The 19,192-nt window shown below is 37.1% G+C and overlaps 1 protein-coding gene across 2 annotated transcripts in view; it reads left to right on the top strand.

The window, feature by feature from the left end:
* HPSE2 (heparanase 2 (inactive)) overlaps positions 1 to 19,192 on the top strand; it is a 776,827-nt gene that overhangs the window by 514,270 nt on the left and 243,365 nt on the right. For both annotated transcript variants that reach the window (XM_033186321.1, XM_033186330.1), the window contains exon 5: positions 1,828 to 1,999. In XM_033186321.1, the coding sequence (XP_033042212.1) occupies positions 1,828 to 1,999 (172 nt within the window). The remainder of the gene's footprint in view (positions 1 to 1,827; positions 2,000 to 19,192) is intronic.

A 19,192-nucleotide genomic window follows, 5' to 3' on the forward strand; every position in this document is an offset into this window, starting at 1 on the left:
CGGGTACTTTTGGTATTTTTAGTAGAGACAGGGTTTCACCTTGTTGGCCAGGCTGGTCTCGAACTCCTGACCTCAGGTGATCCACACACCTTGGCCTCCCAAAGTGCAAGGATTACAGCTGTGAACTACCATGTCTGGCTCTTAATTCTAGTTTAATACAGAAACTTGCTTTAGTACAGTTTCATTCCCCAGTCCTTTGTGCCATTATTATTCTAAATATTATATCTTTATATTTTATAAGCCCAACAATACGATTGTATATTTTTGTTTTATGCAACTATCTTTTAAATCAGTTAACAGAAGAAAAGAGGAATGAATATTTTTTATAGTTATTCATATAATTACCTTTATTTATGTCTTATTATTTTGTGTGATTTTGAGTTACCATCTGGTATCATTTTATTCCAATCTGAATGACTTCCTTTCTTATTTCTTATAAGGCATATCTGCTCACAACAAAATCTCTTCTCTCTGTTTTTCTCAGAATGTTTAACTTTGCATGCAGTTTTCAAGGATAGTTTGCTGCATATGGAATTCTTGGTTATCAGTTTTGTTTTGTTTTCTTTCAGCATTTTGAATATATCATCCTACCATCTTCTGGCCTCCATTTTTTTCTGATAAAAACTCAGCTGTTAATCTCATTATGTGCTCCTGTATGAGATTAGTCATTTCAGTTCAATACTTTTCTTTGACTCTTTTTTATAATATCCTTTTCTTTATGTATATTTCTATTTGATGAATCATTAACATTATACTTTCCTTTAGCTCTTTATTATTTTTAGTTTTGTTTTTTGTTTTCTGTTTTTTTGAGATAGTGTCTCATTCTGTCACCTAGGCTGGAGTGCAATGGTGCACTCACTGCAACCTCTGCCTCCCAGATTCAAACAATTCTCCTGCCTCAGCTTCCCAAGCCAAGTAGCTGGAACTAATTTGCATATTTTTAGTAGAGACAGGGTTTCACTCTGTTGGCCAGACTGGTCTTAAAATCCTGACCTCAAGTGATCCATCTGCCTCGGCCTCCCAAAGTGCTGGGATTTCAGGCATGAGCCACTGTGCCCAGACTCTCTTAAGTTCTTGAACAAATTTACAGTAAGTTTTTGTCTGCCAAGTCTAGTATTTAGGCCTCCTAAGAGGCCGTTTCTATGTTTTTGCTGGGAGGGGCCAAACTTTTCCATTTTTTTCATGTATAATAGGTTTTTTGTTGAAAACTACACATTTTAGATAATATACTGGACCAACTCTGAAATCTGTATCTCCATTCCATAGGTCCTGGACTAACTCTATAGAGTCTGTCTCCCTTGAGTTATATAGCTACTGATATCTCTTATGTTGTCTTATTTCTTTTTTTTTTTTAAGACGGAGTCTCGCTCTGTCACCCAGGCTGGAGTGCAGTGGCCAGATCTCAGCTCACTGCAAGCTCCGCCTCCCGGGTTCACGCCATTCTCCTGCCTCAGCCTCCCGAGTAGCTGGGACTACAGGCGCCACCACCTCGCCCGGCTAGTTTTTTGTATTTTTAGTAGAGATGGGGTTTCACCGTGTTAGCCAGGATGGTCTCGATCTTCTGACCTCGTGATCCACCCGTCTCAGCCTCCCAAAGTGCTGGGATTACAGGCTTGAGCCACCGCGCCCGGCCAAACTTGACTTTTTTTTGTTTGGGTGATTCTTTAAGTTAAAATAATTCACACCCACTTTTTTATTGTTTTTTTTTTTTTTTTTTTTTTTTTTTTCCATACTACTAAGAAAAAGACAGAGAGATCTGTGGACAGGAAAGTGTTGGCAGAGCCTTATCCTTCTCAATTCTGACTTGCATGTGTGCTTTTAATCTAGAGCCAAATAACTATCGGACCATGCATGGCCGGGCAGTAAATGGCAGCCAGTTGGGAAAGGATTACATCCAGCTGAAGAGCCTGTTGCAGCCCATCCGCATTTATTCCAGAGCCAGCTTATATGGCCCTAATATTGGGCGGCCGAGGAAGAATGTCATCGCCCTCCTAGATGGGTAGGTCAGATTATTTAGCTTTTCTTACAACATTGTTCATATAACGAATTAATGTATTTGCATTTCTCCTGGTTATTTATTTATTTATTTATTTTGGTCTTAAGAAAAAAGGAGGGACTCTTTCCATAGTGGCTTCACCCACTCTAAGTCAGAGATTCTCCATCTTTCTCATCATTCTAGGCCTTCCATAGTCAACAGGGGATCGTGGGATGGGGAAAGTATATCACAATCTCTAGGATGGGTTGGAAAGGAAACATTGTTTGAAAAAACACAATTAATATGATGCATTTTATAGCATCATTTTATATTTTTTAAGACAAAAAAATTACTCTATACCAGGGTCCTCTTGTAGAAAGTGAAGCTTTACAAAATCTTGGCCAGCAAACTGGGTTAAAAAGTTGAAAAACACTAAAAATACTGAGAGATTAAAGGTCTTGATAGGCCTATTAGCAGATATTCTAGAGAATTGCTACCACTTTTCTTATTTAGTTTTGACTAAATCTGATCATCTTTTTTAAAATCACCTAAGGCAAGGAAAGATACTGATCAGGATTTTCTTTTATGTGTCAGAAAAAAATAGAGATTTATCTCTGTTAATGTATATGTACTAAATGTACTAAATATACAGTGAATATAACTAGAAATGCATAAACATCCCCAGCAACTTGAACTAACAATAACAAAAATGTCAGCAGTCTAAATTACCAGCTCTGTATTCCTTTCTAATCCTCCTGGTTATACAGATATAATTTTACATAGTTGTGATCATTGTATACGCATCATTTTGAGTGCTGCATTTTTTACTCATTGCTTCACATGACCCTTTCCTTTTTTCTACATAGTTCTCATATTGTCATTCTTAATAGCAATAAAATATTCCATTGCATTAATGCACCAAAGTCTGCCTAAGCATTCCATCACTGTTGGGCATTGGACTGTTTCCAAATTTTGCTTGTAATATATAGCACAGCTATAAACATTTTTATACAAATCGGTTATTTATTTCTTTTGAATTACATCCTTGGGCTATATTCCAAAAAGTAGGGTTTCTTGGTCAAAGTATGTGATAATTTTTATGGCTTTTATATTTGTTGCCAAGTTTTTTTCACAACAATTTCATCAGGTTGCAGGGCAGCAATGTATTAGTGTATCTTTTTCTCCAATATCCTATAGCAATGAATGTTGTCAATTTTATTATTTTACTCTATTTTAATTAATGCAGGATCATGTTGCATGGTTGTTTAAACTTGAATTCTGTTAATTATGAAAAGAACTCAGCATTTTCAAATCCTTATGTTGTCTTGTTTCCTCTTATCCCAAATTTGATTAGTAACCATTGTAGTAACCATTAGTAACTTAACCAAATTTGACAATAACCATTTTGTCTGAGACCCAGACATGGAAGCCATTTTAGATCAGTTTTCTCCTTCGTTCACACATTCAATTAGTTATTAAGTACTGTAATTTTCTTAGTATCCTTCATATCCCATTTTCTTTTCATTTTTATTTTAAACCTTATTGTTTTTAATCCTAAATGATTTATTGATATCTAGCTAGCCTCAGACTCTAATAATTTTTCCATATAAATTCCTGAGTAGTTTTTTTTTATTGTTGTTGCTTTTTAAACACAGAGTCTCACTCTGTCAGCCAGGCTGGAGTGGAGTGGTGTGATCTCAGCTCACTACAACCTCCGTCTCCTGGGCTAAAGCAATTCTCCTGCCTCAGCCTCCCGAGTAGCTGGTATTACAGGCATGTACCACCATGCCTGGATAATTTTTGTATTTTTAGTAGAGATGGGGTTTCACCATGTTGGTTAGGCTAGTGTTGAACTCCTGACCTAAGATAATCCACCCATCTCAGCCTCCCAAAGTGTTGGGATTACAGAGTATTTTTTTTTTAATGCAACATCTGGTCAAGTCACTTTTGCTTGAAATCCAAACCCTTTCAGATGTACTTGTGGCCTTTAGCATCTGCGCCTGCCTAAATTTGCAGCTAATAAGCAGTGATGCCCCCTTGCCCTCTAATTACATCTAACTACATCAAAGTAGAGAAAATTTTTAATGTAAATTTTGGAAGATGCCATACTCTTTTATACCTTTACATCTTTTTATTTTGTGTCATTTTGTTAAGAATACCAGCCTCTCCTCTTGTTTTTCTCCTTTCTCTAGATATTCTCTGACATGTTCAGGCAGAATTTCTTAGGACCTCCTCTGTTGTTGCATGGCACTATATTTTTCTGCTATAGCACTTATCAAATTGATGATAACATTTGTTTATATATCTGCCAGCCATGATAAACCACAGAGTAGGGTCAGGAACCCATTTGTTTTATTCATATCCTCAGAATATTCCTACGTTCTATATCCTCAGAACCTAGGAATATAGTAAGTGCTTTATAAATGTTTGTTGAATGAGTAGTATCTGTCTTATTCAACAACTGATTTTAAGGTCATCCAACAAAAAAACAGTATGCATAATTGTAATTATGAAGCATTGAAAAGCATAATATAAATAATCATTTAAATGGATTATGTTGATTTTATAAATCATGATAACTTTGGTTTTTTGAAACTATACCAATGTCTTAAGTTTTTAAAAAATTTTATTGATACATACAAATCGTACATATTTTTTGTACATATTTATGACAATTTTTAAATTATTTCTTCATGTTGGGAACATCCAAATCTCTTCTAGCTACTTGGAATATACAATAAGCTACTGTTAACTGTTGCCACACTACTGTGCTATTGAACACTAGAACTTATTCCTTCTAACTGTGTTTTTGTACCCATTAACCAACCTCTCTTCATCCTCCCTCTCTCCTTCCCTTCCTCGCCTGTGGTTACCACCAATTCTCTACCTCCATGAGGTCTACTTTTTCATTTGCTCCTACATGTGTGTGAGAACATACAATACTTGTCTTTTTGTGCCTGGCTTATTTCACTTAATATAATGTCTTCGAGTTCCATCCATGTTGCTGAAAATGACAGAATTTCACTCTTTTTATGGCTGAATAGTATTCCATGTGTATATATACTACATTTTCTTTATCCATTCATCCCTTGATGAATACAGGTTGATTCCATATTTTGATTATTGTGAATATTGCTGCAATAAACATTGAAGTGTGCATAATCTTTTTGATATACTGGCTTCCTTTATTTTGGATATATACCCATAGGTGGGATTGCTGGGTAAGCTTTTTTACTGAGGTAGTTGCAGAATAAACAGGACTGTTTTTCCAGTTATGATATGAACTCTATGAAGACAGAAATAGAATCTTCATGTTCGTATTTAATATCTTCAGGGATTAGCCTGTGGGCTGGAAAATGGGAATTACTTAACAAAATGCTTATTTTATTGTTTTCATTTCCTCATTTGGGAAATGGCTATTCTTAATCATCAGTTTTTATCTAAAGGCATGGGAATTACTATTTAGAGTTATATCAGTTTCTTGTTTTTCTTTTGTAAACTTTTACACATCACCTATGTAATGACAATTTTATCTTAATCTAGTGATTTTTGTGTGTGTGTCCTAAAACATGTTTGTATTCTACCTACAAAATAGAAATCCCACTAAAAAGGAGATTTATCTAAAAAAATTATATATCCAATAACAGAGAAAAACCTATACCTCTACCTTGACAAATCTACTTAGTTCCGAATTTTTAAAAGTGAATACAGGCAAACCTCATATTTATTGTGCTTCACATATATTGAATTTTTTATAAATTGAAGGTTTGTGGTACCTCACTTCATGTCTCTGTCACATTTTGGTGATTCTTGGAACATTTCAAACTTTTTCATTATTATTATGTCTATTATGGTGATCTGTAATCAGTGATCTTTGATGCTGCTATTGTAATTATTTTGGGGCACCATGAACTGTAAGATGGCAAACTTAATCAATAAATGTATGTTCTGTCTGTTCCACCCACCAGCCATTTTCCCATCTCTCTCCCTGTTCTCAGGCTTTTCTATTCCCTGAGACGCAACAATATTAAAATTACACCAATAAATAACACTACAATGGCCTCTGAGTGCTCAAGTGAAAGACCTGCATGTCTCTTACTTTAAGGCAGAAGCTCAACATGATTAAGCTTAATGAGGAGGGCATGTTGAAAGCCATGATAGGCTGAATGCTAGGCTTCTTGTCCCAAACAGTTAGCCCACTTGTGAATGTAAAGGGAAAGTTGTTGAAGGAAATTAAAAGTGCTACTTTGGTGAACACAAGAATGATAAGAAAGTGAAACAGCCTTATTGCTGCTATGGAGAAGGTTGTAGCAATCTAGATAGAAGATCAAACCAGCCACAATATTCCCTAAGGGAAAGCCTAATCCAGGACAAGACCCTACCTCTCTTCAATTCTATAAAGGCTGAGAGAGGTGAGGAAGCTACAGAAGGAAAGTTGGAAGCTAGCAGAGGTTGGTTTAAGGAAATAAACTATCTCCATAACATGAAAAATGCAAGGGGAAGCAGCTCTCCAGAAGATACAACTAAGATAATTAATGAAAGTGACTACACTAAACAACAGGTTTTCAATATAGATGAGACATCCTTCTCTTGGAAATCTGAAACTCTGAAAATCGTAGGGTCCCTATGAATTATGTTAAATCTACTCCACCTGTGCTTTATAAATGGAACAATACAACCTGGGTGACAGCATATCTGTTTATAGCATAGTTTACTAAATAGTTTACACCCACTACTGAGACCTACTGCTCAGGAAAAAAAAAAAAAAAAAAAGATTGCTTTCAAAATATTACTGCTCATTGCCAATGTGCCTGGTCACCCAAGAGCTCTGATGGAAATGTACAATGAAATTAATTTTTTAAGCCTGCTAACTCACCCTCCATTCTGCAGCCTAGAGATCAAGAAGTACTGTTGACTTTCAAGTCTTATTATTTAAGAAATACATTATTTGAGAAGTACATTTTATAAGGCCATAGCTACCATAGATAGTGATTCCTTCTCTGATGGATCTGGGCAAGGTTAATTGAAAACCTTCTGGAAAAGACTCACCATTCCAGATGCCATTACGAACATTTGTGATTCATGGGAAAAGGTCAAAATAGCAATTTTTTTTTTTTTTTTTTTTGAGACGGAGTCTCGCTCTGCCGCCTACGCTGGAGTGCAGTGGCTGGATCTCAGCTCACTGCAAGCTCCGCCTCCTGGGTTCACGCCATTCTCCTGCCTCAGCCTCCCGAGTAGCTGGGACTACAGGCGCCCGCCACGTCGCCCGGCTAGTTTTTTTTTGTATTTTTTTTTTTTAGTAGAGACGGGGTTTCACAGTGTTAGCCAGGATGGTCTTGATCTCCTGACCTCGTGATCCACCCCTCTCAGCCTCCCAAAGTGCTGGGATTACAGGCTTGAGCCACCACGCCCGGCCCAAAATAGCAATATTAACAGGAGTTTGGAAGAAGTGGACTCTAGCCCTTGTGGATGACTTTGAGGGATTCAAGACTTCAGTGGAGGAAGTAACTGCAGATGTGGTGGGCATAGCAAGAAGACTAGAATTAGAAGTATAGCCTGAAAATGTGACTGAATTGTTGCAATCTCATGATAGAATATGAATGGCTGATGAGTTGCTTATAAATGAGCAAATGGTTTCTTGAGATGGAATCTACTCCTGATGAAGATTCTCTGAACAGTGTTGAAATGATACAAAAGGATTTAGAATATTACGTAAACTTAATTGATAAAACAGTGGCAGGGTTTGACAGGACTGACTCCAATTTTGAAAGAGTTTCTACTGTGGGTAAAATGCCATAAAACAGCATTGAATGCTACAGAGAAGTCTTCCATGAAAGGAAGATTCACTTAATGTGACAAATGTCACTGTTGTTTTATTTTAAGAAATTGCCACAGCCATCCCAGCCTTCAGTAATCACCACCTTGATCAGTCAGCAGCCATCCATATCAAGGCAAGGCCCTCTGTCAGCAAAATGATTATGACTCACTGAAGGCTCAGATGATCATTAGCATTTTTAGCAATACAGTATTTTGAATTAAGGTATATACATTGTTCTTTTAGACATAATGCTGTTCCTAGGAGATATAAAAACATATATCCACACAAAACTTGTACACAAATATTCATAGCAGCAGTATTCATAATAGCTAAAAAATAGAAACAATCCAAATGTTCATCACTTGATTAATAGATAGGGAAAATGTGGTATATCCATACAATTAAATATTATTAGACAATGAAAGAAACGAAGCACCAATACATGTTACAACATGGATAAACCTTAAAAATATTATGGTCACTGAAGGAAGTCAGTCACAAAAGGCCATACATTGTGTGATTCCTTTTATATTAAATGTCAGAAATCAATAGAGACAAAACCTAGTTTAGTAGTTGCTTAGGGCTGGTGAAGATTGTGGGGAAATGAGGAGTGTCTGTAGTGGATACAGGGTTTCTTTTTGGAATGATGAAATATTCTAGAATTAGATTATGTTAATGGTTGCACAGCACTTAAAATATAATAAAAACTATTGAATTGAACACTTCTCTGAGTGAGTTGTATGGTATGTAAATTATATTTCCAAAAAGCATTTAAGAGTCTAATAAAATATTTAGAAGATAAAAGATAAAGCTCTTATACACAGAACTTTATACAGAGACAGAGAAATATTACCGATATAGAGAATCAATTAAGGATATCCAACAGCTGGCTTATAGGAGAGCCAGATCCCGAAACAAGAAAGAGAAGTATGGTTACAGAAAGAATGAAAACTTTACCAACCTTGACAATATAAAAGGAAAGGGACAGTTGATAGAAATAGAAGGTAGAAATGGAGAGAAGAAATACCATATGTGAAGGGTGATATTATACAATATATGGTGATTCAGAAAATATTGTCTACACCGTTAGAATAATAAATGGAGAGGTAAAGGAGAGGGGACCCAGTAAACCAAGCACATGGAATTTGCTTGACTCTTGGTTAGAATGACTTATGGCAGCACTTTCTTAAATATGCTCTGGAGAATATCACTTCTACAGGATATTAACATTATGTGAAGGGGAAAAAAATAAAACATTCCATGGTCAAGTAAGCTTGAGAAATGCTGGGATCCACACATTTACTGAAACACTTACCTGTGCTTTTAATATATTAGTTTACATTCGGAACCTCCAAGAAGGGGATTTAGCATGCAGAAGTTTCTGAATTTATTTGACCACAGAATCTTACTTTCAGGGACCATCTTGAGAGATTAACGTTGCACTAACATGTTTGGATCACATTGACTTAGAATATGCACCCTGGTTTCGGTGGGCGATGGCAGTAAAGGAAACTTTAAAAAAAGAATTACAACTTGGAGAATTCAGAGAACCTGAATTGCCTCAGTACCCTCATTACTACTCTACTTGCGTGCATCTTGCCCCCTCCTATCTGATCACTCAGTTGCCAGAAAAATCATTTACAAACCTAGTTCATATGATGTCAGTCACTTGCTAAAGATGCTTTAATGACTTTTCATTGCTGTTGGAATAAAATGTAATCTCTTTACCATGGCCTGTAGGGCTCTACAGTGAATGAGCTAGTCTCTATCCAGAGCTTCATTTTTATCTTCTCCCACGTTCTCTTTTTCTTACCTCACTCAGTCCTCATGGGCCTGGTTATGTGCTAAGCTAGTACCATGCTAGAGCAGTGTCCTCTCCACATGGCTGGTTTCTTCTCATCCATCAGAGTGCTTCCTTGAGTCATCTAGCAAAGTAATTCTCTATCTAAACTAACAGGGTATAGATAGTTATACTTTGTAACTATATATTTGTTGTTTGTTTGCTTGTCCTTTATAGATTATAAATTCCATGAGGGCAAGAAGTATGTTGTATTTACTATTGTATATGCAGTGCTAGCAACAAGCCTAGTACATAGTAGGTGCTCCAGTTTGTTGAATGAGTGAAGAATGAAGAATGGAGGTTAATCCAACATTCTACAGAGTTGCTAGTGGAATATTCTAACCTGAACCCGTGTTAGAATAGAAAGCTAGACAGAGTTTTCTGCTCCTATCGTGGCCCAGAGAGCTATGGGAAGCATTTACATTTGAGCAAAGGAGACAGAAGCAGGACAAAACTAGGAAACAAATAATGGTCTTTACCATCACGGCAGACCACATGATGTATGCTATATGTTCAATAAAGCAGAAATAAAAAAATTGCTGATTTGTATCCAGAATTTCTGTCTTTAGTTGTGTCTAATCACCAACACTTCTACTAAGTGTCTAATCCTGATTTATCGATTCCATGTTTTCCTCAAAGCATGGGTAGGTATGAAGGCTGTATAAATGGAAATTTTACTGTATTCCTGTATACAGACTTCCGTTGTGACTTTTATGGGCCCAAGGCACTTTTGACTTCATGAGTCCCTTCCTTAAAGACATATTAAAAATTATATTTACACTCCATTGGTATAAAGACATATAACAATTTTTTTAACCTTAAACTTGTTTTTTTTTTCCTAATTTTAATTTTAAAAAAAAGTGGTATATTAAAGTGTTGTGGTTCCCAGGCACTGTGCCTACAGTAGTGCCTAATGGACAAGTCAGTCCTGCCTGTACCTGCCAAGAAGAGAATTCAAATAGAGACAAAAGGTAATTTTGGATATTTAATTGCTATGATACCCACTCGAGACATCAGTCTCCTCATGGGTGGATTGTAATAAGTTATTTAAGATCTCCCTTTCATGTTTAACTTTCATGAGTTCTATGATAGTTTAGCACATGACAGACAAGTTCCTGATTTATTTTCTAATACATAGCAATAACCTTCTGTTTTCTTTAATAGTGAATCAATATAGCAGGGTGGTGAAGAGCCGGCACTTTGGAACTAAATGAGACCTGGATTATCAATTAGGTGAATTGTTTTTGTTTTTGTTGTTGTTGTTTTGACACAGGGTCTCACCCTGTCACCCAGGTTGGAGTACAGTGGTACACACATAGCTCACTGCAGCCTCTAACTTCTGGGCTCAAGCAATCCTCCTGCCTCAGCCTTCCAAATTGCTAGAATTACATGTGTAAGCCACCATGCCTGGCCATGTGTGAATGATACTTCAAGTCTCTGAGTCATCTGGAGTCTCAATTGTTAAGAAGATCAGATATATTTTCAAGATGAAAAGGCAGGTTTCAGTCTAATAGATTTTTTGCATATGACTCAATGTAGCTTTCTAAGCAGTTCAGAGAATTGAATGAGGAAAGGAACTAGAAAGATTAGCTACAATAACATGTCAGTATAATGAGGGTAATCACAGTTCTACTTCCTGTCTAAAAACCTTATCCCACATTCTTGTTTGGAGAAGGAAGACGCACAGCTGGGTACAATTTGGTGCACAGAGTAATTATCACGATGTTATTCCTAATAATTGTTGTTTTATTTCAGCTGTGAAAGTTTTATGACTTGACCAAATTACAGGAGAAGAGAAGATAACAGTATATTACACTTAGTTTATAAGATGAAAATTTCCATCTCTCTGCCTCTAGAGAGACCAAAGCTGTTCAGTGCTCATTAACAGGGAAGTACTGTATGCTGCAAAGGTCTACTCTCTAGCTGAGAATTGTGTCAATGACCAGTTACTTCTAAACTTGCTTTCATTTACTTTTATTTTGTTCCTGAAAAGGCCTTCTTTGCTGATTGAGAAAACAGACTACTTCTTTACCCAAACTCAAGCTTTTGAGTTACTGTCATTACAATGGAGGATGTTTATCTCTGTCTCTAAAACCAGAGAAGTCAGTCTGTCTGTCTGGGATGGGTGTTAGAACATTGGAGATGGAGGCTGGAGTCCTGAAACACAGACTTCGATTTGACACTTTACTAGTCAGATGGTCTTCAGAAATATTCTTCCTCACTTTCTTGTTTTCCAGTTTTTCCTCTCTTCCCTCTTCTTCTTTCCCTCACAACCGTGCTTTCCCCTCCAAGAATGCTGTCCCCTTATAGGTGCTGCTAAGATTAGAATTTGTCAGAAGTGTGGTCCATGGTCCTCTCGAATTGGAAGCACCTAGAGGGACTGCTAAGCATGCAGCATGATTCTTAGGCTCCAGCTCAGACTTCCTGAAGCAGATGTGTGGGAATGTGAGCCAGATATTGGCATTTTGAATAAAGACCTCAAAGAATTCTTTACACACTAATGTATGAGACACACTACCATGTAATATAGGCAAAGCAAGTTTTATTATCTTTATTTTACGGATCAAAGAATATAGTTGCGCAAATATTAAATAATTTACAAAGCTCAAAAACCAGAACCAAGAAGAGGAAACTGACATTTATTGAGTGCCAACAGTGTATCAGGCACTACCTTTGTTTCTGCATATTTGTTTTCTTGTTAATTCTCACAACACTTTTGGGATATAGCTTCTGTTCCTTCCATATGACATGGATCAAGGAGGTTAAACAACTTACCCAAGGTCCCATGGCTAATGAACTGTGGAGCCAGGTCACAAATCAGATAAGTGTCTGACTCTGGGGCCCATTCTCTTGCTATTCAGTGATGCTATTTTTCTGAATCTTCATCTTTCAATTAAGCTAAATAGTCTAGCATACAAAATAAAATACAATTCTTCTCCACCTCAGTTCCTCAGTGTTCATGCTTACAGTCAGGTTTATAGCAGGGCTGGAGCTCCAAAAAAAAGTGTGCTTTTTCATGTGAAGTCCATAACAAAATCCTGATGCGTTTTTCCTCCTTCTCACCAGGCTCTACAGCCAGGTCAAATCATTTCAGGTTATTAGAGCCTTCTTTGCTTGAATCCAAGTCTTTACAACTTCCTCAGCAGCATTTTGGACTGTCGAGGGATATGTATCATGATCTTCTAACCAGCACCTTCCAACTCCAGCCAGAGCCTTCCAAGTCTCTTTCATCATCTCTTCTCATCATCCCCCATTTCTTCATTCCAATCAAGCAAATCTATCTGGTCCTCCTATATGTGTTATTCTCTGACATCTGCCTCTATCTTGTTCCAGACATTGTCCTATAGCCTTCCGTCTCGCAACCCTTCGCTGGCAGCAAATAGGCTTCATCTTGGGAGCCAGTTTTAGGAAACAGGGTCTGGCACTCTATCTTGAGAAAAACTCTTAGGCCAGTTGTGAGATAAATGAGGGATTATTGACCTCTCTTACCATAGGCTTAGCAAAAAGGAACAACACCACACATAGTACAAATTTGCCATCTCTGCATGGTTATAACAAGAGCTTTAGAATCAGAATTGGGTTTGAATCCCAGCTCTGCAATTAACTGCCCGTGTGATCTTGAGCACAATTTCTTATCTATAAAATGAGACTAATAATGCCAACCTTATAGGGTTGTAAGTAGGTAATCTGCTTACTACATACCTGTCAATCGGCAGATGGTAATTAACTTATTTTTTCCTTCATTCAGGATTCTCCTTAAATTAAACTGCCAGGAAGTGACTTTTATCAACAAGATGGATTGGTTGAAGAGTCTCACCCATCTCAATTCGTGTATATTTAAGGCTCTATCAACCTAAGGGAAACATAAGCTCCAAGGGAAGCCTAAATAGAGACCTGCACTAGCCATTAAAGTCAACAAACATATAACTATATGCTGTTTATTGGTCTACTGCCAATGTGATATTATTAATATATATATAAATAGGGATGAGGAGAGGAGAGGCAAGGAGTGAGTAAGGGAGAAAGAAACGGAGGATTGAAGGTGAGGGAGAGAAGGGGAAAGGGAAAAAGAAAGAGGTCAATATTTCATTTCTTCTATGTAGCACCCAGTCTAGCTCAACATATTATTAACCATGAAAAAGTAAGTGGCTTTGGACCAAATGAAAGATGCCCCAAAATATTGTTTATCTAGAGTTCAGCCTGGTTTACTATAACTCAGGATGAATTATTTTCTCACAAACTTTCCCTAGGCTTTTGTGTAGAATGGCTGTCACATCTTATTTGTGTTAGTTAACATAATCAAAGATTCTCTTTGTGGACAGGAAAGATCAGGCTGCTACGCTCTTATTAAAGTATGTACTCAGATATCCAGTTCCTGGTGAAGGATTTATCCCCTTTCCTGGGAGCAAACTTCAGAAATCAGATTTTAGGGTTGCAATCTGTGATCCAGAAGTAGAAATCAAACCCCAAAGACCATGAGTAAAGATGGGCCTTATTATAATACAGAGCTGTGATATGCCCTGGGAGAGAAGGCTCAACAATATTTCAGATACGTCATATGTGCAGGTGGATAACAAAGGAAAGAAATTCTCCCAGATTTGGAGTCCCCTGTGTGGGGGAAAGGAACTCTCACAATGAAAGGAGATATTTTGTTCTTTTCTATAGTAGCAGAATGGCCCTAATGGAAAGACCCCCAAATATCGAAATGTCTGCCTGGCACTGGCCAATTTCATTAGATACAGGCACTGTCCTCTTCCCTCTCTTACGCTTCTTTGTGTGACTGGAGATCAGCATGAGGGCAAAGGCAGCTTGTCCTCTGAGATCATAGTCCAGATCTCTGTCACCATAATTCAGCTATGGGAACATCCAACCCTGGAAAACCAAGATCTTCCACTCTTGTCAGTATTCACAGCCTGAGTCATCATTAACTTGTACCTTCATAGACCTAAATCTAGGGATTAGAAATGAAGTGAATGGTAGAAAGTCCTTAGATAATACCAGACCCTAAACAGAATTTCACTCTCCCAGTGGACTTTCACTCCTGACAGCACTATTCCGTGTGCATGTTATTCCACCTCTAATATTACTGTTGCTGAGCATTTTGCAGCTGTGTTGAAGTTGTTCATTTATGTGGTTTGGGCCAGTTTCCGAGAAACAGGCAGAACTAGAGAGCAGAAGCGTCTATCAATGTTAGATTTGAACAAAGAAAATAATGATCTTTTTGGAATTGTCCTCCACAGTGTCAATACAGATATAAAAATGGAGTATAGGAATGGTATAGATTTATGCATATAAGATATAGAAAGCCTAATGTTCAGGGAAGGTTCATGAGGGCAGGGAGTATACCCCAAACTCATTAACTGTAATATCTGTTCTTTGGAATTGTATCTGATTATTTTTCTTTATGTGTTATTTCTGTGGTTGGTTTTCCTTTTCTAGTTTTTTAAAAATATAAATATTATTCGAAGACGTCTGAAAACAGAATAGTTGTCCTATTTTAGATGAGGTCTTTCTAAAAAGATAAGGATGTGTTTGGTCATCTTGCTAGGATTTGGAAATGCATATTTTGTTTGACATTATTTGCAAATTTGATTTTTTTCCTCCTCAAACTAAGTGTAGAAATGCTTCCATATGGTTGAAGTTGATCTCATCATTTTGCTAAGAAGGAAAAGGAAAAAATGTAGCTTACAGCAATTTTTACATGAACACATACTTAATAATGGTATTTCCTCAAAGTTAGCTAAAACAACTTTTCTACTGCTTCAATATGCCACTAAGGTTAAAAAGATAATATAATTTGTCTACAAATATTAAATTGTGATTGAATTTTTGTTTTGTTTTGTTTTTTATTTTTTTTTGAGACAGAGTCTCACTCTGTCGCCCAGGCTGGAGTGCAGTGGTGCGATCTTGGCTCTCTGCAAGCTCCATCTCCCGAGTTCATGCCATTCTCCTGCCTCAGCCTCCCCAGTAGCTGGGATTACAGGTGCCCACCACCACACCCAGCTAATATTTTGTATTTTTAGTAGAGACAGGGTTTTACCATGTTTGCCAGGATGGTCTCGATCTCCTGACCTTGTGATCTACCTGCCTCGGCCTCCCAACGTGCTGGGATTACAAGCATGAGCCACCGCGCCCGGCCTGAAATTTTTTAAATATAATGAAACTAAACTACATTTTAATATTTTGATTTATTATACAGAATATTAGGTGAGGATCTGACTTTTTTTCCCAAATAGACAACAAGTCACATAGCACATTTCAGAATGCTTCAATTTTTCAGACACTGAATTCCTTTTTGTGTAATAACTTCTTATATAGTATTTTAAATTTTATTCCATAGATCTCCTTACTAAATCTTGAATGTTTTAATCATTACAAATTTCATGATAATATATGGTAGATCCAATAAATACCCCTTCATTATTCCAAGTTTTCAAAATTTTCTTGGCTTCTTCCAAATGAATGTTAGAATGGTTTTGTAAAGCTTCAAAAATATCTGCTGGGATTTTTTATTCGAATTCCATTAAGCCTATAAATTGGTTTAAGAAGAACAATTGATTTTCCTCTGTAGGATCATGGTAGCTCTTTTTCTAGATCCGATTTAAAAATATTTTTCTGTGAACTCTATACTATTCTACTTATGGGCTCAGGATATTTCCTATTTAATTATAGATTTTTTGGATTTTCTTTGAGATGTAGGGTGCAGATGTGGAGAAAATACAATAACGGTACTTTGAATGTCACTAACAATAGTTTTCTCATTCTTTTTATAATGTTCCTTTAGATAATAGAACATTATTTAAGGACTTAATTCTCACATATAACAGAGCAAACTATTCAATGCATATGAGGATCTCCTGATTATGGTGTCATGAAGGACCAGTTTCCAATTTTCAACATACCAAATTAGAAATGTTCCGAATTGCCTGTCCAGAGACTTTTAGCCAAGTAGGGCATTAATGATTTATTTGGTCTTAATTTTCTTATGAATACAGGGCTGTTAATATCAATGACGAGTACTTCAAGTTATTTGAGATATATTCAGGAGGATTGGAATATATTTACCACCAGCAGCATTGAAAGTCCTCTCCTGGGTTCCTCATCTTGGACAATGGCATTCGTTATTGCAATTAAAATTTTGGCATTCTCCTCTTTCTCTTGAGCACACCAACAGTGTTTCTAAAGTGGGCCTTTTTTTTTTTTCATTCCTATATTTCAAAGCCTCCCATGTCTCTGTAGTAATCTCTTGCCAGCTTATCTTCACCAATATCTTTCATCTTTTCCATAGCCAGATCCTAAAATGCAAATCTGAGCCTGAGAATCTCTTGTGTGTGTTTAAAGACGGAATAAATTCAACAAACATACGTGGAGGGCGAGCTGGCTATATTTTACAATATTATGCTGGGTGCTAATCATACAAAGATAAATAGGACCTGGACTTGTACCTTGTTGTTAAGGGTAAAGGCCAGACTTGTAAAGGCAACACAGGACAGCTCCTAGTGATCTGACCAGCCTAACCTCCTGCCATTCCCTTACTTGTTCCCTGACATCCAGCCATACTGGACTTCTGTGAACAGCTCATTTTGAGTCTTCCTTGCTTTGCTCATGCTATTCTTTGCCTGGGCTGCTCCTCCTGGCAAAATCTTACCCTTCTTTCAATCTCATATTCAACATTGTAGACAATATGAAGGTTTTCTTAATCTGTATTCCTTCTTCTAACACCATAAGGCAGACCTAACTACTCCTCTTACTGAGGTCCTCTTACTGTACTACTGGTACAAACTAACCATCTGTTACAGCACACAGAAACTTTGGTATGTCCTTGTCCACATTTCTGTCTCCTGGGCTTCATTGTGGTTGTCTTGTGGCAGAGGCCCTGAGCCAGTCACCTTTTGATACCTGCATCCAGCACATTGTCTTACAATAAGCATTGAAGGGCTCAAGACTGTGAGAGGAAGCTAACAAGCAAAGAAGGTGCTCCAGCTTTTTCCTTTTTCTAATCACTATGGTAGTGTTTTCTCAAGGCAAAAATTCAGCTGGTTTTTTGTATCTTAGAGTTTACTATACTTCCTAGCCTCAGTGAAAACAGCTTGGAGGCAGCATAAGATACTGGAAAGATGGTCGGATTTGGAATCAGAACCTGAGTTTAGCCTACACTAACTACATGAATTTGAGAAAGTCTCATAACCCCATAACCTCCTCCACTGAAATACAGAAATATCTACCTTACTGGATTGTTTTGAGGACTATGGGAAGCTGTACATACAAGAAACTGAAAAGCATTTTATGACAAAGCTCTATTAATGTCAGTATTGTTTTCATTGTGGTTATTTGTATATGATTATAAAACAGTTTTACATAAAATATTTCTTTTGTTTTTAATTTTACTTTAAGTTCCAGGATACAAGTGCAGGACATGTAGGTTTGTTACATAGGTCTACGTGTGTCATGGTGGCATGCTGCACCTATCAAATCCATCATCTAGGTTTTAAACCCAGCATGCATTAGCTATTTATGCTAATGCTCTCCCTCCCCTCACTCCCCCACCCCTCCGACTGGCCCCGGTGTGTGTTGCTCCCCTTCCTGTGTCCATGTGTTCTCGTTGTTCAACTACCACTTATGAGTGAGAACATGCGGTGTTTTGTTTTTTGTTCCTGGGTTAGTTTGCTGAGGATAATGGCTTCCACCTTCACCCATGTCACTGCAAAGGACATGATTTCATTCCTTTTAAGGCTTCATGTTATTCCATAGTGTGTCTGTACCATATTTTCTTTATTTAGTCTATCATTAATGGGCATTTGGGTTGGTTCCATGTCTTTGCTATTGTAAATAGTGCTGCAATAAACATACATGTGCGTATGTCTTTATAGTAGAATTATTTATATTCCTTTGGGTGTATACCCAGTAATGGGATGGCTAGGTCAAATGGTATTTCTGGTTCTAGATCCTTGAGGAATTGCCACGCCACCTTCCACAATGGTTGAACTAACTTACATTCCCACCAATAGTGTAAAAACATTCCTATTTCTCCACAGCCTCGCCAGCATCTATTGTTTCTGGACTTTTTTAATAATTGCCATTCTGACTGATGTGAGATTGTATCTCATTGTGGTTTTGATTTGCATTTCTCTAATGATCAATGATGTTGAGCTTTTTTTCATATATTTGTTCGCCACATGAATGTCTTCTTTTGAGAAGCGTCTGTTCATATCCTTTGCCCAGTTTTTATGGGGTTGTTTTTTTCTTGTAAATTTGTTTAAGTTCCTTGTAGGTTCTGGATATTAGACCTTTGTTAGATGGGTAGATTGCAAAACTTTTCTCCCATTCTGTAGGTTGCCTGTTTGCTCTGATTATAGTTTCTCTTACTGGGTAGAAGCTCTTTAGTTTAATTAGATCCCATTTGTCAATTTTGTCTTTGGTTGCAGTTGCTTTTGGCATTTTCATCATGAAGTCTTCGCCCATGCCTATGTCCTGAATGATATTGCCTAGGTTCTTATGGTTTGGGGTTTTACACTGAAGTCTTTAATCCATCTTGAGTTAATGTTTGTATAAGGTGTAA

Source organism: Trachypithecus francoisi, unplaced genomic scaffold, assembly GCF_009764315.1.
Source record: "Trachypithecus francoisi isolate TF-2019V2 unplaced genomic scaffold, Tfra_2.0 Contig01579, whole genome shotgun sequence".
Classification (NCBI taxonomy): domain Eukaryota; kingdom Metazoa; phylum Chordata; class Mammalia; order Primates; family Cercopithecidae; genus Trachypithecus; species Trachypithecus francoisi.